Raw genomic sequence first — 20126 nt, forward strand, 5'->3', positions numbered from 1 at the left:
ATTAAAAAATAAAATGAATAAAATAAAATGGTACTTTGTGGGGTGCCTGGGTGGCTCAGTTGGTTGAGCATCCGACTCTTGATTTCAACTCAGGTCATGATCTCAGTGTCATGAGATCAAGCCCCGAGCTGGGGTCTGTGCTGAGCATGGAGCTGCTTAAGATTTTCTCTCTCTCCCTCTGCCCCTCCCCTACTCATGTGCGCTCTCTTGCTTTTTCTCAAAGATAAGATGAGATGAGATGAGATGAGATGAGATGAGATGAGATGAGATGAGGTGAGATGAGATAAATAATAAAACGAAATAAAATAAAATAAAATAAAAAATAAAACAAAATAAAATAAAATATAAAATGGTACTTTGTGTCATGAAAGATAAACATCAAGAGCCTATTTGGGATTAAAGACAACTTAGAGAAACATAACAAAAAAGTATGAATGTGAAATCCAAGATCAGATCCTGGGCCAGGAAAAAAAATATGTATGTATATATATATATTTTTTTTTATGCTATACAGCGCACTAGTGAGACACTGGTCAATTTGAATAAGGTCCATAGATGAAATAGAATTTTACTAATTTCCTGATTTTGGTAAGTATATTGTGGTTATGAGAGAAATTCGTTGTTTTTAGAAAACGTCTGAAGTATTTAGAGGTAAGGGGAGTTGTATCTGCTACTTACTCTCAAATAACTCAGCAGGAAAAAAGTCTATATCTGTATCTGTCCAGAAGTGTGAGATAAAGCAAAGGAGATAAAATGCTAACATTCGGGGAATCTGGTAAACAGATCATGGAATTCTTTACATTATTTTTTGTAAGTCTGAAATTATTTTAAGTAAAAGGTAAAAATGTTTTGAAAGGAATATTATTTTTAAAGCACTGTTATACACTTTTGTTATTTTTAAGTCTTGTCACAAGACCTCCTAAAGGTTAAATTTTTGAGGGGCGCCTGGGTGGGCTCAGTCAGTTAAGTGTGCGACTTCAGCTCAGGTCATGATCTCGCGGTCCTTCCATGGGTTCGAGCCCCGCATCGGGCTCTGTGCTGACAGCTCAGAGCCTGGAGCCTGTTTTGGATTCTGTGTCTCCCTCTCTTCCTCTGCCCCTCCCCTGCTCATGCTCTGTCTCTCTCTCAAAAATAAATAAACATTAAAAAAAAATTTTAAGGTTAAATTCTTGAAAGGTTTAAATGTTAGGAAAATATGTTGCCAAAGCACTGGGTTGTTCTTAAATAGGCCGCTCCTCCAGATGGGATTATTTGCTCTTCTGTGTCCCATGAAATGTTTGCTCTGCCCTCAGATGTACAAATAAGTTACCAGGCAGTAAAACACAAAGTGTTAAGTTACTCCATGGTTCTGTTCATCTGTCACTTTGGGCTCTGAATTAAAGAATAAATAAATAAATAAGTGCCTCCATATTAATTCCTTTCTCCTCCCCCAACAGCCCCTGACAAAATGGTGCCTTATGGGGACATGGCTTCCTCTAGGGGACTCTACTAAAGAGAACATGAGATTTGGCTCCAAATGATCTAAACTGAAGTCCCAAGATCTAATGCTTATTAGTTTTGTATCCTTGAGTAGTTAACTTAATCCACATGACCACCAGTTGCCCCATGTAAAATGACGTTAAATATGACCTGTTCTACATTACTCTTTGGAACTGTTGAAACATCCAGCTTAAGAGGATACATGCTTTGAAAAATGCTCCACAGACTTTGGTTGTTATCGTTTAGGGAATTTTGTGTAAAGCTGAGGTAGGAGGGGAGGTGCACCTCCATGGCCATCTTTCAATATCTATCTTTTTGACCCACCTGACGCATCATCTATGACACAGACCCAGGGAATAATCTGACTTAGCGCTTTCCAGCACCTTGAGTTGACATTTATGAAAAGGGCTACCGTTGACCGGCCAAACACCTACCACACTCTGGGTTCTTCGTACTGCTCGTCCCTAACAAAAAGCCCTGATATGAGAAGCAGAAACTAACTAAAGCTCAGAAGGATAACATAACTTGATGCAGGATGCAGACCTACCAGGTAGCAGATTCTGAATTTGAACCTGTGTGTCTATGACCCCCACAGCCTGAGCTCCTTCCATTATATGACCCTGGGTCTCTGGTTGCCAGTCAACAGAAGCCAGTAGTCACTGTGGGAAACCAACTCAGAGATGGAGTAATCTTACCTAGTGGGTGGTACCAAAGACTCTTCAACCGGGTCCATGGAGAACTGGGCTTTAATTTAACTTAATTTAAATGTTGTCCACATTTCAAATACTCCACCCTCCAGACATCCATTCCAGCACAATAAAACTTGGTTTAAGTTTGGGGACTCCCCTCTTGGGGAATATACTTGTGTCTAAAAAGGCAGAAAGGGTTTGCCACTTTCTTACCCATGTTTCAAACATATCTTCTGGGCGCAGGCGACGTAAGGTGGGTCTGAAAAAAACAAAGGTGAGCTTCTTTGAGGAGGGATTTCCAAGGCAGACGCTGCAGCCTCAGCCCAGCGAAATGTACAATGAGATGCTGGTTCATCTGCAAGGGCATGAAGGGGGTGAAGAGCTCTAGAAATCTCCCCTAAGGAGACAGAGCTGTTCTACCCTGCTTGGTCACACACAGAGCTGAGCCTGAAGCTCCCAGCCTTTTCACAGACCCATGTGATCCAAGGATTACAAACAGTGGGTCAGAGGGCTCAGGCTGGGCTCATTCCCTGGGCAAGAAGCCATTTCCTTCCCCATTGACAGAGAACACTCCTGAGAACCCAGAACAGGCCCAGAATGAGGACACCTGGGAGAGAAAACAAAAGTCTTGGTTTTTCCAGCCCAGAACTGCATTGTCTTGTCATTGGGTCATCACCCAAAAGCTCTTTAGGGATGTTTAGGAAGAACAGGCAAAACTCTATTTTGCTCATGGTTTTATGTCTTTCTGAATGTTGGCAAATAGTGCTGGACATGTTGATATTTGCTCCTCCAAACGCCACCTCCCTGTGGGGACCAGGACGACCAGGTGATGCAATCATAATGCTCCAGGTTCAATGAACAACGTGGGCACGTGTTGGAGAAGGTGGGTGGTGAGGCGGTGAACCCACCACCATGTTCCATGTTTCAATATTGTCCCTCCCTCAAGAGCAGGGGTCAGCAAACTAGAGCTGGCGGGCAAATCCAGCCAGTGCCTCCTGTATTTGTAAATAAGCTTTTATTGGGAAACAGCCACACCCATTCGTTTACATGCTGTCTACAGCTGCTTTCACACTACAACAGTAGAGCTGAGTATTACAACAGAAACCATCTGGCCCGCGGAGCCTGAAATATTTATTCTCTGGCCCTTTATGGGAAAAGTTGGCCGATCTGTGCTACAGCGACTCTAAGTCGTATCAAATATTCCTCTCCCAGAAGTTCTGTGTATAAAATGTTCAGCCATGGCTAAGCTACTTAACTACTCGTAGCCCAATTCCTTGATCTGTAAAATTGGGATAATACTAATTACTCCATAATGTTGAATGTTAGATAAATAGTTTCCATAAGCACTTAGCATGGTATTTGGTATTTGGCTGTCACTAAATCACTTCTGTCATTATTGTGGAATTTGACTTGTATCTTACTATGACTTAGGGGGGATTTGCTGATTGTGGGGAGGTGGTCTAACCCCATTTGCAGGTGTAGACCCATATTTAGAAAAGGTAGCGACATCCCTGCCCAACTGATCAATGACCAACAAAGCCATACTACTGACGTCAGTTCTACTGGGGCAGTAACTCCAGGTTGTTGTTCTCGGGAGGCCCACAATGTTAGGACCAAGAGGTTCTTCTCCCTTCCCCAGACCCTAGACCACGACCACCACCACCACCACCACCCCGTATCCCCTGCATGCCATCTGGGGCACCTTTGGTGCTCCTTGACAAACTCCACGAGCTCCTCTTCTGTGTAAGGTTTGTCTGGGATGGCAATGGGCTCTTCCATAAATGGCTCGTAGAAGTCAACCTCATTCATCTTCAAGGATAATTTCTTTGCAACCTGTAACATTCAGAAATACGACAATAGTTTCCTTAAATGCCAGTTTAGAGTGGCAGTGGGTTGCCCATCTGTAAGGAGTGCGTGAGAATTTTCTGGCAAAGACATGACAGTGTTCTTTACAGTTTTAACTTAAATGTTGAAGTAGTAGAGGGGTGCCTGGGTGGCTCAGTCGGTTAAGCGTCCGACTTCAGCTCAGGTCATGATCTTGCAGTCCATGAATTCGAGCCCTGGGTCAGGCTCTGTGCTGACCGCTCAGAGCCTGGAGCCTGCTTCGGATTCTGTGTCTCCCTCTCTCTCTGTCCCTCCCCCACTCATGCTCTGTCTCTATCAAAAAATGAATAAATGTTAAAAAAAATTTTTAAATGTTGAAATGGTAGAAACTCATCGCCGATGCTTAGCTCAACTGACTCGAGAAGGACTGATAGGAAGGAAAAAACCTATCTGGCAGATGAGATCCAGGCAGGAGCAGGGAGCAGTGGGAATAAAAAGTGTGAAGTCTAATTGCACAATCGTCATCACGCCACTGTATTTGCCAGGGCTGGGGGAAGAAGCAAATGTCAACAGAGCAAGCTCAGTGTTCTGGGATGCATGGATTTAACTGAACCAATTTTGATAGCACAGGCAATTGATGGAAACCATTTAGAGCATACAAGTATTCAGAATCAGTGGTCAACCCATTAATCCGTCCTCAATCAGCCCCTACCCCCTCCTTTCGATTTAGGCTGAAAGCACTGGCCCTAGGGTTCTCTCTCAGTGCAGGGCTTGTCCTATGGGTTCTCAGGCTCTGGGAACTGCCCGCTTTGTTGCCAGCCAGAGGGTGACCAGCCATCCTGGTTGGTCCAGAGTGGAGGGCTTTCCCAGACTTCAGACTCTTAGCGCTAACACTGGGCTAGTACCCGGCAAGCCAGGGTGAACTGCTCACCCTCTACCAAATAACAAGCTCAGGGAGCCAGCCTGTAGCCAGGAAGACATCGGTGCTCTTGATTAAAGTGGCTGCATGGTCTGCTCTCAGGGCAGAATGGTTGCTGTGTTCGCCTGCAGAGCTGCTGAGCTCAAATCTCTTTTTGTGAAATGATTTGAGAGGCCTGGAATGTGCAACGCTTTGTAGAAAATCAAATGCCATTCTTTTCTAGTTCAGAGCTGTGGTCCAAGAAAGCACAGGGATGAACAGTGGTTCCCTTGAAACGAAAGAGGAATTGCCTAAGAGCTGACGCCCTGTGGCGGTAACCGATGGTACAGAGGCCCCGGGCAGCCGTGACTAATTGGGGAGGGGGAGGAACTGGGTATTACATAAGCTGTTATACAAGGAGGGCCATTCTGAGCCAACACTGGTGTCCCTATGGCTTTTGTCATCAATTGCTATTAATTCCAGGTCACTATATTCCAAAAGACATTTCTTAGGAACTACAGTCAGTCAAAAGAGATTTATGGTCATGTTGATTTTGAGGGACAGGGAAGTGTGGAGTTTTTTCTTACTGATCCCCCCCTCTTGTACGGGGCCGGGGGTGGTGTGGATGATGGGGTGGGGAGTGCAGGAGGGAACCAGCAACCACACAACCAGTGTCTGGGTTTTCAAACTGTTGTTTACAAAGCTGGGCCCATCAGAGAATGGGCTTAAAATTGACACTGGATTCTGGGTTTCTGACTTCACTTACTACATATGTTAGGAACCAGGGAACTGTGCTTATAGGAAGTGGGAATTGACAGGGCGCAGGAAAACAGTAATAGTAGCAAGCACAAGTGGTGCTCACTGTGTGTCGGGCACTCGTGCAAGGTGCTTTCTGTTGAGTCCTTTATGAATCCTCACTTGGATTGCTGAGGTGAGAACCATCATTATACTTATTTTACAGATAATGAGCCAGAGGCACAATCTGTGTATGCAGTTTGTCAAGATCACATATGTGGAGGGGGATAGAGCCTGAATTTAAATCCAGGCAGTGTGTGTGTGTGTGTGTGTGTGTGTGTGTGTGTGTGTGTGTGTCTGGTCCGTGAGCGCCAGTGTCTGGCTTTGCGATGTTAAGATCATGAACGTAAAGTTGGATTGTGATGTTCTTAAGTTTCAGTCCTGGGAAACCCGAACAAAATTTTCCAGATAGTCACCATATCCCCGCCACACCACCACAGAGTGCCCCGCTCTGTATCCCTGAGAAGCCCTTTCTTCCACTCTTGCAGTGGTATCTTGGAGAGTAAGCCTGCCATCCTTAGCTCTTAGATTCTCTTGCTCCATTTGCTCCAGAGATGTTGTGGCTTGGTTTAGGATCAGGATGCGTAGATCAATCAGTACTGGTCCCAAACCTGTGGGCCAGGTAAAACTCCCCAGGGAGCTCTCTGAAAACACACATTCCTGGGCCTGGGCACAACCATAAAAAAACACCAACTTCTAGATGTAGGCTCAGGAATCCATGATTTTAAAAGCTCCTTGGGGGATACCAATATGGACAGCGGTTGGAAACTACTAACTCCCAAATCTACATCAGCAGCCCTGACATCTCAGTGTCTTTATGGTTCTCTTACTCATATATTTAATATAACGTATTTATTGGTTTGTTTATTTACTTTCTGTCTTTCCATCTTCACCTCACCTCCTCCCCTGCCACATTAACTCTAAATTCTACAGGGACAGGAATCTGTTTTGCTCGATGTTGTGTTCCTGGCATCTAGAAGAGCTTCTGGCACATAAAAGGCACTCAATAAATATTCTCTGAATGAGAAAATGAATAAATAAATAAAAGCCATCTCTAGTTATACGTCTTCCCTGCTTGCAGAAAGAGAACTCATCAACCCCATCCTTATGTTGCTCGGTAGATTCTTCTTCCTAGATTCCCTAATGTTTTCAGTAGCTTCAAAGTCTTTGCTGTCTCGAAACAGAGACTTGCAATCTTATTTTTGAGTCTTCTCTTGGCTTTGTCTCCCTCACCTCAATAGTGGCCAAGTCCTCTTGTCATCTCGACCTCTGCCAGTTGGCTTTTCGTCTTCGAGACTATATGAGTGCCTCCTTGCCCCTGGACTCTCCTGACTTCACACCTCTACAAAGCACCTCCGCTCTAGTGTGTCCCTCTGGGCTGCCATGCTGTCTCAACAAAAGGTTCTTCCAGCTCCCTCTTCTTCACTAGCGCCCCGTGCTGGACACCATTGAGGCAGCTGCTGGGAGCAGCCAAGCCCTCTGGACTTCACCATCTTCTTCTTGTCTTGGGCTCTGTCTCCCAACTGATGGGTGCAATTTTCAAGCCCCAAGTGACACTGAGTCCTCTAAGTGTGACTGCTTTTCTGTGTCCCATGTAGAGGAAGACAGGGTGTCTTTCTCTTTTTAAATGCTATAAAATCCAACAAGGCTATGTGAACGGGGACACTTACGATTCAGTGTCTTACAGAGTTTTGAGTGAAGAGGTTTCTGAGTTTTTAATTATAGCCTGACCTCACCTTCTTCATGGGCCACAGACACGAAGCCATATGGTTAGGCTGGGAGGCACGTCTGAAAACAAACACTACCCTGAACACAGCGTTGGGCCACCCTTCTCAGAACTGAGGCTTTGTTGCTTGGCCAAGCCCGTCTGCCTGGTTCTGTTCCCTCAGATGATTTCTTACCCAGGAGCCACGTCAGTCACTGCTGGCCTATCATAAATGAACATCAATGATGTATTCAGTTTAGGCTTCCCTGTATGTCCCCTTCTCTCTAAAATTATCTTCCAACCTCCATTTTCCTGGGCTTAGATGGCTGCCTTTTATGCTCAGCAGAACTAACATTTACTGAATGTTTACCATGTGCCAGACGCCAGCGAAGTGCTTCATATGTATTGTTTCTTTCTCTGATATACAGTAAGTAGTATATGGCATTGACTTTGAAGTCAGGCTGAGCTGAGGTTATATCAGGCTTGACTACTAACTCACTATGTGACCATGAGCAAATCACTTAATCTCTCGGTGCCTTGGTTTCATTCTGTGTTGACTGAGAATATTAATCCTCCCTTTATAGGCATGTTGAGATAATCGAAAACAGCTATGTAAAGCTCTCAGTACGAAGCCTGGCATGTAAAAAGTACTTAATAAGTGATAGTTACTCTTCTTCTTGGCATTCTTGCCCAAGATCTCTTTGGACTCTAATCCAACCAGTTTCGGTACATTTTCTTCAAGTTTAGGTTACAAGACTCAGATTATAGACTCTCTTCTGGATCCTTTTTAATCCAGAATTTTTATCCATAGAGGTGGTTCAATATACACATATACAAAGATTGAATACGATCTATTTTTGTCATACTCCTTCCCTGCTTCAGCACCTACAGGCTTCCTTACAGGCTTCCTCTTGTTCTTCACAGAATACTTGAACTTCTCATAGTATAAAGGTCCATCAGAACCCCTTCCCCCACTACCTTATTCCTCAGTAGGCCACTCTCTGCCTAACTTTTACTTGAATGTGATCAGGATTTAGTATGTCCTAGATTTATTTGTTCTAGTAAATATGGTGATTTAGGGTTTTTAGTTGGTGTGTGTGTGTGTGTGTGTGTGTGTGTGTGAGAGAGAGAGAGAGAGAGAGAGAGAGAGAGAGAGAGAGAGATTGAGAGAGACAGAGAATCATATATGTGGAGGTGTGGATGTGAGTGTGAATGTGTGTATTGAGTATAGCTAGGTAAGTGTGGTGTGGATTTGAGTGTAAGTGTGTGTGAGGAGGTATGTGTTATATTTGTGTGTTGTGTGAGTGTGTGTGTTGTATGTGTCTTGTGTGTTGTGTGCTTATGTGTGTGGTGTGTTATGTATGTGTGTTGGGTTTGTTGTATGTGTTATATGTGTGGTGGGTGTTTTATATGTGTGTTACGTATGAGTTTTTGTGTTATGTGTGTCTGCTATGTGAGTGTGGGTATGTGGGCATGCACTCTGAATCTCAAGGGCAGGTACAGGGTATTCTGCTTAAGTGTGTGGTACCAACGAAAGGGCAGGGGTTTGGGGCATAGGCGGGGATCGCAGCACTACCATTAATTCACTGGAGACCTTGGTTATTACTGAATCTTTCTAACTCTGTTTTGTCATCTGGGACGTGGGACTTCTTACCTTTCACAGTTGTTGAAATGATTAGAGATCACACAAATGCAATATTGCAAGTTGTACTCAACATATGGAAAGCCCTTGATAAATAGTAGCCATTGGAGTCAGAACTCCAACCACAGTAGACCCCAAATAAACTACCCATTGATTCGAAGTCCCTCACATAGGCCGTTCTTTGGCTTATGAAAGCACTTGCCACATCCAGAAAAGAAAGAACTGGATTATAGACAAGTACATCAAGGACTTCTCTTGGAGATGTAGGCAACTTACTGAAGCACGCAAGGCTCCAAATGACCAGTGGTCCTCCCCATTCCATCCCATCCTAACTCAACAGAGTGGGGAGCATGCAACCCTGGGAAGGGGGAGAATCACTCTAAAAACAAGGAAGCAGTGACCGGTGTCCTGGCACACTCTGCTGATGCATCTCCCACTCTTAGTGATCGAGGTGGCAAAGAGTGGTCCATCACTTTTCATGGACTGTTTTCAGAAATACTCTTCGATCCTCTGGATTTATCATCTTTGTACCCCTCTCCCATTCAAAAGTGATGTCCTGCCATATATCTAGCACTTCTGGAGAAAGTATTAATGGATGGAGGATGGTTAATGTTTCCAAAAGAAGAAAACAGTACTGTAAAGTTCAAATTTTAATCCTACGTGCCTACAAAAGTATTTAAATCGGGGTTTCACAGGTACTTACCCCTTTGTCGAACGTAGCAAAAAATTTGATGTAAGGTTGGAAGTGTTCAGCTGCCTCTTCAAAAGCCTTGTAATCTAAGAGGGAAAAAGATCAAAGAAGGAGACCTTTTCAAGATGCACACTGCAGACATTTCTCTCTTTAAATAATGTCGAGAAAGTGGGGGGCCAATTAATCCTGACTGGATAATTATTCAGAAGATATTATTTAGATAGATAATGATTTAGTACTATTTAAACCCACAATTTCCCCCCAAGGAGTTTGAATTGACTGGTATTCACTTGAGCTAAAGAAGAACCCTTTACCACATTTTTATGTGTTTTTGGGAATTGGTAAATGGGAAGGAGAAAATGGAGGAAACTCAGAGAGGGAGGAAAATAGAATATTAGACTCTAAACCCAAGGGAAAAGTTCTTCTACTCAAACTCACCACTAGTTGTAAGTGTGCCCTCTAGAGAGAGTGCAGCTTACTATAAATGAGTGCTAAGAAGAAAATCCACCTTAGTATGTAAAGCAACCTCAATTAAAGATGACATCATGAAGGTACTTTAAACTTCTTGGCAGGAATACCCCTTTTGGTAAATCCTCATTTTTCTTTCCCTCTCATTAATGTTTTATTTTATTTTTGAGAGAGAAAGAGAGAGAGAGAGCGTGAACAGGGGAAGGGCAGTGAGAGAGGGAGACACAGAATCCAAAGCAGGCTCCACGCTCCAAGCTGTCAGCATAGAGCCTGACGTGGGGCTCAAACCCACAGACTGTGAGATCATGACCTGAGCCGAAGTCGGACGCTTAACCGACTGAGGCACCCAGGCACCTCTCTTTCCCTCTTTTTAAGTTTTTGTTTTTATTCTGACCCCTTGGGAGGATGATTTAAAATTAATCAAGCCTATGCTTGACTCTGGTCCCAAACGTGAGTCCAAACTGGTCAAGAGAGGCATGAGACACATGAGGATGGTCATACTGTGCCTTACTACATCGGGATAGCTACCTGGCAAATACACTGGTCTTTCAGCCTTAGAGGTGAAGGTGATGGTGATGGTAATGATGGTGGTGGTGGCTCTGCATAATGTCTATAATCCTGAAAAGTGGTCATCCTATGATTCATTCTTAAGATTAGCTTTCTCCCATTTTGTGGAGTCCCCTGTCTCTTAATCATTACAAGCATAGGCTTTGGCTAGGATTCTAGGAGCATGAAGACTTTTCTAATAGTCAATCAAAAACATTTCAAGAATAATACTGGCTCAGGAAACACCAAGATATAAGACAAAGCCACTGATCTCAAAGGCTCACAACCCAGAGAGGGTATGGATCCTTAGAGAATCACAGTGCAATGTGGTTGCTAGAATAGAGGTAAACACAATAAACACAGATGGGGGGGGGGGGGGTTGAAAAATTTACAAGAATGCCTGTACAGACTGATACACATTCACACAAACCCACCCCCATAAAAGTAACTGGGTAGCCAGAAAATACATCCTGCAGACTGATAGTTGGGGTAGAGAAGGGGGTGGAGGGAAAGAAGATGGGTGGGAGGTCTGGAGAATGCATAAAGAGAAGGTGGGAGAGAATGGAAGTGTTTAAGCTATACCAAAGTCATTTATGTGTATCTAAAGCTGCAGTGGGCTCCATCAGAATCCTCCTTCCCTGACCCCCTTGTCCCTGATGAATCTCTCCCCACTTCCTTAACTTCTACCCTGATGGAAAGAATGGCCTAAACCTGTGTCCAGAGAATTCCCTTCTTCCCCTAGGGAACCAGTTTATATCCCTTTTAAGATGAAGAAGGTTAGATAGAGCAAGGCAAGTCCCCAGGGTGGTGCTTCAAACTGTGGCTGAACCTTTAACCTTGCCCAAACAGCAGCTGTCTTGCAGGGAACCTGGCCTAACCGCCTGCCCGGTCTCACCTCATGTGGTCCCAGGTATTCCTGCCCTCACGTCCTGTTCTGATGCTGACCAGCTCCATCCTGGCTCCTTCAGACTGACCCTCCAGTTTCCCCTTCTGGAATAGGCTCCTCAACATTCAGCCTTCAACCTCCAGCTTACTGCACACTTATCTTAGCATTTCCTCACCTTTCTTCCCATCTCTCAAGGGTTTCTGTTCTGAGTATTGTACCACCCTCCCCCGCCCCCGCAAGCTCCAGATTTCCCCCAGTTTGGAATTCTTAACATCAGCTGAATTCCCCCCAGAGAGTTCCTGTCATGCTCTTTCAACACTAGCATCCATAGCTACATGTTAAAGCCAGATGTGAACCTTCATGTCCAACTTCCTTGGTAGATGTAGCCCCCCAGTTCTTCCAGGTCCTTTCTAATTTGGTCCCAAATCACTTAGTACCCTCTTCTCCCAAGACCATTCCAGTCTAACTATGTGTGAAACCCCTCCAATTCTCCATTGTCCCTCCATCGTTCTTGCTCTATAGGATGGCTTGGGATCATTTGTAGAGCCAATGCTCTTGGTGCCATTAAAGTTCCCTGACCAATCACCCTCAAATTACAGCAGAAATACAGGACTGTTTCCCTTGGTGCCTTACCAACTCCTAGCTTCCCCATCCACAGACTCCATCCTCTTTTGCAGGGCAAGAAGAAACAGAGAGATGTGGATGCCTGATAGAACGTCGTGATGCTTTCAGTCAGTGTGTAGTAGCAACCGGTGCGTCACAACAGCCTTGAGAGACATACATTTTCTTGTGGTGATAAACTTCCTATGTGCTTTCCACAACCATTCAAAATTCTACAGTAGTTAGTATTATATCTGAAAGTCATGGCCCCCTCTGTAAACTTCCTGCATTCTGGAACAATTATCTTCTGCCGAAGACATCAGCAAGCATCACAGCTAAGACAGCCTTGGAGAGGCCACTCCCCTGACTTCCTCACTGGATCTTCTCAGGTGTTGTGATTGTGACCAAAGTCACGTTTGTTCGTCATCAGTGATGTTTTTTGGTTTGTGACACTCTGTAAAATAGTCCATTTTTTCGGTTTTGATTTAATATACTCTAATGTTTGTATTTTCTACTAACATCAATGGAATGAATGTATGATTGCTCTTTTTTACTGTGTTCATCATCATCATAATCAGTATTATTAACCTGGTCTGGTATCAGGTATTCCTAAAGACAAACCGTGTCAATTTACAGATAAAAATTCAGCCTTACAAAGGAGATTGAAATGTCTCACTAGTGATTTTATTATTTGAATCTTCAGGGGAAAAAAATGGTAAGACCAGGAGAGCAATATCTGTGTATTCCTAAGGAAATGCTTCATCATTATTTTCAAATATATAATATGGAAAGCTTTGAATTTGAAATCTATTCAGATTATCATAAGAATGAATATTCCATTTATCGATGAAAAAGAAAGTAATAGCCATGAGGGCTAAAAGAACGCTCACACCTTGGAAGGATAGTTTAGAGATTAGATTTCCTGAATTCTGTTCAGTGGTGAGAAAAGACCGCTCATCCATCAAAGACAAAGCAATGACCATTGTCCTATCATTTGCCCCCATCCAAAGTCTCTTATCAACTGTGACCATCAAGAGCAGAAGAGATCATTTAAACCCTTCACCGGGAATAGCATGTTGCTGTTTCAAAATCTATCTCAAAAATCTAAAAATATTTTATTTGAAGGATGTATGCAATGCAATATTTGATAACTTTTCTCTTATCTTCTTTTATTATTATTATTATTATTATTATTATTATTATTATTATTAGTGGTAACAGTAGTAGTATATAAAGAAAGCAAAAGAATGTTTTGTTTGTCCACTATGTCCAAATCCTTTCCAGTTTACTCCTATGGGCTGTATAAGCATTCCCACGTTTTGTGTGTGCCATGCGTGAAAAAAGTGTGTAAGTCTTGAAAGTACAAAACAGTGTTTAAGTGTGTCAGCTATAAAGTCAGATTCCTAGGACTGACATCGTGGCTCTACAGTTTATCTACTAGCTGTGTGACAGTGAGTTACTTTAACCTCTTTGTTCCTTTCATTTCCTCATCATTAAAATGCGGATAATACGGTAACCACCCCACAGGCTAGTCATGAGAAAGAAATGAAGGCATCTGTATGGAGCTCCTGGCACAGGCCTTGGCCCATGACGTGTGTTTATTAAAGGAAGCTGTTTTTGTCAATTGGTTTAGTAGGGAGAATAGGAACTGAAAGATGTGCTCTTTATCCCAGTCTGGGCCTGGCCTCCCTCCTTATCTGCTATCCTGAGCTTAATGGAGGAGAGAGAAACAGAGGACAAAACAAATGGAGGGGTGGGGACAGAAAAGGAGAAAGTGAAATAGAAGGAAATTAAAGAGAAAGAAGAAGGGAGTAGGCAGAGCACCCCCCACAGTAGTCAGCATCTAAAAGAAACAGAAAAATCGAAGTGAAATCACCCAAAGGACAGCTGGGCAAACCTCTTTGGCTAGCCACCTTCTGCAGGCACGCTGCTAAGGAGGGCGAGTGGAGAGGCTTTTATATAACACATGAAAAAATGGTTACGTTTGGTTACGGGAGAGGGAAAATAGGTGGGTTGTTGGTGCAAAGACCAAGGATGCCAGCTGGCAGACGGGTAACAGCTTTGCAAAGGATTTTTTTTTTTTTTAATTTTTTTTCAACGTTTTTATTTATTTTTGGGACAGAGAGAGACAGAGCATGAACGGGGGAGGGGCAGAGAGAGAGGGAGACACAGAATCGGAAACAGGCTCCAGGCTCTGAGTCATCCGCCCAGAGCCCGACGCGGGGCTCGAACTCACCGACCGCGAGATCGTGACCTGGCTGAAGTCGGACGCTTAACCGACTGCGCCACCCAGGCGCCCCGCAAAGGATTTTCAAAATATTTTCAAAATATTTTGGACTTTCCAGAAACATCATAAGCAGCCCTCCTTTGCATGTCCCCCACGCACTAATGCTACCATGGTTATGCCCACTCCTTCTATCACTCTCCTCTCCATGGCTGAGACTTCAAGAAAAGGATTACTTCATTGGGTCATGCTGCCAAAGCTCTTTGGAAAGAGGTACTCCAGTAGTAGCCTTGCTGGTCCCTCCTCTTCCTGATTCCCACTCTCTACCCTCTCACCCCCCGTATGGGTGGCGGTAGCGTTATGAGGCATTCCTGTGCCCACCCAAAACCTGACCACAAAGCGTTCAAAGGGATTATACCCAAGGGTGAAGTTGTGCTGTTGCAGGGAGCCTTGGTGGTCAGCTGTGGGGTTGGCCAGCAATTTTCCACACTGTGTGGCAGCTGCAAAGCCCCGCCTACTCAAATTTTCCTCTAATCCTGTCCAAGTGACTGAGAAGCTCTCTAACCGGTGACCACAGGAGGGGCTAACATCAGGGAGAGAGAGCCCGCTATTTACTTATTTTAGGGGAGAGTCCCACTGGTAGGTGGCCAGGTGGAAAAAGGGGAGGGAGACTTTTCTCTCTTCTGTAAAGCACTCACCTCCCCGCTTCAAGATCAGGGAACATGGCCCCAACCTTAATGCTCTTCCAGCATCCTTGCCTGTTTTGCATAATTCTCAGACTTGGGTCCCACCCATGGCAGAGGGTGCAAGAAAGATTCTCCCTCCATCCCACCCAGCACAGGATATGCTGATAGCCCATCTTCTTTATGGGCGACATGTAACATATCTGGTTGGGAATCTAGGCTTTAGACTCCCAGATGGGGCTGACAGACAACTTACACTCCGAGTCTTCACTCTTGAAAAAGCCAATGAGCTTGATGTGGTCCTCAATGCGTTCAAAGGCTTGGACTTCCAGTTTGCTGTTGATGATCTCCACGGGATCCTCAATTAGCTAGAATGCCACACACACACACGTGTATGAAATATGTTCCAACAAGAGAACTGTTCCTTCCTCAGTGGGGAAATCAGATACACATGTAAGCTACTTTGGCAGGAAGCTGTGGACCCCATGCATCCCCAGCGAGCACAGCGGCAGTGCCTTCTGAGGAATGGACTTAACTCAGGAGTAGGTCGACTGGGCAATTCTCTCTGTCTCCTCCTCTATTGAGTTTGGAATAGTCTGTGACTCCATTCTGGCCAATGGCTCTCGGGGTAGATTTGCTAAAAGCTTTGGGAAAGTTCTCCTTTCTTTTAAAGAGAACAAAGGAAGCCAGATCCTCCCCGCACCCCCGCCCTTACCTCCCATTGCATATGAATGAGATGTAAGTATCAGCTCCTGCCACTGGCTTTCTTGTAACCAACCTGAGAAGAGTCAGCTGGAGGACAAAACCAACACTGAAAAGCAGACTACCTGTGATTTGTCAATAAGTCTAAAATCTGCCCTCTCTCTGCCCTTCCATTTGTGCTTCTAGGTAGCTGAATTTGGTTTCCATTACGTGCATCTAAAAGCCTCCACTTGGCTGACAGAGATGGGCCAGTGCTGGGTTGACCCAGAGTTTTCTGTTGCCTCCTTCACATTTTTAGGGCTTGTAGGTATGGGTCCATGAGAGAGCTGAGAGACTCTTGGGTGCTTTTTTGCAGGAGGTGGCCTTCAACTCTCTTTTGACTCACTGTTTCTGGGTTTTTGAGGACGTGAGGAAAAGGCCACAGGCCACTGTGCACTAGCTGGTAGATAGGAAATCACCAGCGTAGATGTCGTTTACCTGTGCAGGTATCTGTTTGAAAGCATTCGACTTCACAGCTATTATTGAAAGTGTGAGGTTATTTATGGATAACATATTTTTATAATGTCTGTTCCTCTATCTGCCTGAGCATATGGATCTATAATGTCGTGCTTCTGTGGCTGAGAGGGAGTATGATATCGGGGGCTCATTAGTCCTGCCACCCTCAGCTGATTGTTATTCTATCTCTAAGTGATTACCCATCTCTCTTTCCCACTCTCTCCAGAAGCCCTGGAGCAAAGCCAAGGGGGCGTCAGGGGCTCCTGGTGTATAACTGCTAAGTAAACTAGCATGTTGCCTACACGATCCCGATTAGTGACACTCTGGTCACTAATAAAACAGTTTCTAAGGTAACTTAAGGGCCAGCTTCCCAGTAGAAAATAGCACTGTGAAGTAGGTACTCCCAGGTTTTTTGTGAAGCATGAGGAAACTGTCTTAGACCAGGACAGATTATCCAGCTTCTCTGTTTTTACTTTGGGGTTTTACATCCCCCTGTAGTTGAACCCAAACAGCTCCAAGCAGGGCCACTGTGCATAAATGCTTACGTCCAGGAGAAACTCCACCAGGACGTCAGCTGCAAATTCGCCATCAAACTCAATTGTGCGATCGCCCTTAAGAACATACAGACTTCCTTCTTCGTCAAAACCTGGAAGAAACAAAGAGTCCCCAAGACAAGGTCATCCTGATGCAAGAAAAATCATCCCCCGGGCTGAAGTCTGGCTCAAGATCTATGGAGCTAGCATTAACCTCAGGATCAGTTCCCCTTGAAACCACCCCTGTAAAGGACACCCTAAGTACACATTTAAATTGAAATAGTCAAGAACCACTGGCCCCACCTGGACTTTAACTTGATAGAAAAATCTATTCTCTACCCTACCACTGCTTTCATTTTCCAAATATGCTGCCAACCTCATTCTCCCTATAAAATGTTTCAGTGCCCACTTGACTCCTTTTAGCCGGGCATTCCAGTCCCTCCATGACCTAGTGCCAATCCTACCCTTCACATTCTCCCTTGGGTAGACCCGCTCTCTTTGTGTGCTTCCCTCCTTCTTGCCCTCATGCTGATGTGAAAGAGTGTGTAAAGGAAAAGCCACAGCGTGTGGTTCTTTACACAGATGCTCTCCTGGTTCCTCAAATTTGGAGTGACCTCCAACCCTGCTCTCATCCTGGTCAGTTCCTTTGGATCTCGGCTTAGGACTCATCTTTCCCAAGAAGGCCACTCCAATCTCTCTCACCACCATTACTCTTCTCTCAGCTTCATTTACAGGTACTCACTGGAACAGTAAGGTCTCCAAAGGCAGGACCACTGTCACTTTGGTGCCCCCAGAAGCTTGCACAGAGCCTGGACACATCAGGCACCCCATAAATGTCCGTGGCCAGGATGAGCGGCTTGCTTTTCTTTCGTGGCTGAATTTTGCACATCTTTTCCCAGTTAGCTGATAATGCTGCAAGGGAAAGTTCTGCCTCTTCTCTGCCCTCCATTGCTGCTGGCGTAATGCTATGCACTTTAACAAATGTTCGCTGGAAAACTATGTTTCCCTCCAGGAATGCTAAATAACCCAGGCTGGCATTTAGTCTAACTGCATGGCATCCTTAATTCCTTAGACAAATTGTTTTCAAACTCTCTATTAGCTGGAGAATGCTTTCTCCAAAGGAACTCTCCTGTAGAGTCTCTAGAGAAGAGGAGGCTGGCCCACTGCCTGCTGTGTCCCAGGGCACATCTGAAAAACCCCAGACACATTCTGGAGCACCATTTGTAAATCTAAAGGGTCAAGGTGTCAAGTGTCCTTGAGGCCAGCAATGACCAACAACAACGGGTAACTTGGGAACATCAGCCAGTGTCCTGATGTTGGAGTTTTCTCTGAGTGAAACCAGTTAGGAGACTTTTGTAGTAGTTCAGGCATAGCCTGATGGAAACCAAACTCAGGCAAACGGAAGGAAGGATGATGAAGAAAGAGCAGGTTCACAAAATACCACTGTCCTGTAAACTCTGAGAGCCAAACAGTCCAAAAGAATCTGCTCCAATTCCTCCAGGCTGAATGTAGAGAAAAGTTCGTTTAGATTTTTCAAGCTCTGTCCACTTGAGGATACCCACTGGTCCACTCTTATAAAAGCTTGTCCAGCATTTGCCTCCCACCACCCTAAATTCTTAGATCACTGGAATACTAGTATTTTCCCCTAATTAAATTTACCGGAAATTCTCTCAAATTCAACTTTCCATGAAAGCAATGGGAAAGAAGACTAGGGTATCAATAGAATCTGGGGGCAGAGAAACAAGTCATTAAATTGTTTTTGACTAGGGAAACAGTTTAACATACTCTGTTCCCCCGACCAAAGGGGGAAAATATTCCTTAATTTATCCCCAGGGAAAGAGATACCTGAGACATTCTTAATAATCTGCTATCGTTTTATAACCATGAGTTCTTCTTTGTGTCTAACCTAAATACAATCTCATAAAATTTAAATCTTAAAAAAAAAAAGAAAAAAGCTGGTCTTCTTGAAAATAAAATAGAGAACAATTGTTTGTAATGCTCTAAGATAATGAACCTTCGTGTACCTGAAGCCACTAATCTTTCTCCCCCCTGCGTTTACTACCCCAAATCCAATTAACCTTTCTTCAAAGGTCCTGTTTTATAAGCTCCTGCTATATTTAAATAGCCATTCTTCACTGGTCATGCAGAAAAGGCAAAATGGGCAGTACATGTGTGTGGGTGTTGGGAAACCAGAGGAGCTACCCATATTGTCTCTCCTTGGGATTAGGGGTGTGAGCGTCTTAAAGTGCACTTGAACTTGAGCGTGACGTATTGACACAAGAGATCACAACACGCACCGTGTGGTCACTTAACCATGCTGCGTCTAAATCCTCCCTCTCGCCCTTAATGATAATGCCCAGCTGGGGTTTAGCTTTGCATTTAGAAACCACTGGGACCCCAGGGTCACTACTATTAACGTTATCTTGTGTTGGCTGCTTCAGCCAAGAGATAAGGAAATAATAGATGATGGAAGAAGAGATTTGCTCTCTTCCAGAGAGATAACCATGGCAGTGAGATGAAGAGGCTAGGCTATTAGCCTGTTCTAGGAGCTGAAAAGAAAGGTTTGACTTCTTTGATGTCAATTTCTATGGTGATACAAAGATATATTTGATGATTCATGTGAAATCATGAAACTCATCCCCAACCCAAGACTAAGGTGTGCAGAATTGTTTTGTATTCATTGAAAAATAGTCCAGTTACCATGCAAGAAGAAATGAAACTGTACTTTTTTTTTTTTTTTTTTTTTGCAAGACACATTTGTTTCTTCCTGGTATGCCTAAAGAAGTCCCACTTACCCAGTTTCTTGGCAAGCTTGGCTTCTTTCTTGGCATCCACCATCACAAAGCCTATATCTTTATGTTCCAGGACCTGGGCCACAAGCTGAAGGGAAAGACAAGCCAGACAGTAAGGGGACCAAGGGCAGAAAGATGGTACAATATGTTACGGGATAATATTCTGACATAACGACAAGAAGATTGTCCTCCATACATCCTGTTACTCTGACAATTCAAGCAGCAACAAAGAGATTCCATGCCACACCCCCAGGAGAAGGATGGTTTAGCAGAATGTTGAGAACCTAGGAGAAAAAATATGAGGACCAGACCTAAGATGCAGGATTTGGAAGTACATCCACTGTCTCACACCCTCCTCTGCCCTTGAGGTAGATCAAGTTTGAACTGAGAGAAAGAAAAATCAAAAAGGAAGCAAGGAGTATTTGGACAGCCACAGGTACATGACAATGGGCCCAGAGCCCTTCCCTTGCCACC

The 20126-nt window shown here is 44.2% G+C and overlaps 1 protein-coding gene across 1 annotated transcript in view; it reads right to left on the reverse strand.

Annotated features, from left to right (window-relative positions):
• CASQ2 (calsequestrin 2) overlaps positions 1 to 20126 on the reverse strand; it is a 63659-nt gene that overhangs the window by 20486 nt on the left and 23047 nt on the right. Inside the window, exons 2-7 of the mRNA XM_040471406.1 lie at positions 19656 to 19740; positions 16873 to 16973; positions 15387 to 15498; positions 9736 to 9809; positions 3871 to 4001; positions 2382 to 2427 (exon numbers count right to left, since the gene is read on the reverse strand). Coding sequence (XP_040327340.1) covers positions 2382 to 2427; positions 3871 to 4001; positions 9736 to 9809; positions 15387 to 15498; positions 16873 to 16973; positions 19656 to 19740 — 549 coding nt within the window. The remainder of the gene's footprint in view (positions 1 to 2381; positions 2428 to 3870; positions 4002 to 9735; positions 9810 to 15386; positions 15499 to 16872; positions 16974 to 19655; positions 19741 to 20126) is intronic.

The sequence above is a fragment of the Herpailurus yagouaroundi genome, unplaced genomic scaffold (genome assembly GCF_014898765.1).
Source record: "Herpailurus yagouaroundi ecotype Mexico unplaced genomic scaffold, PumYag 77, whole genome shotgun sequence".
NCBI classification, from domain to species: Eukaryota; Metazoa; Chordata; class Mammalia; order Carnivora; family Felidae; genus Herpailurus; species Herpailurus yagouaroundi.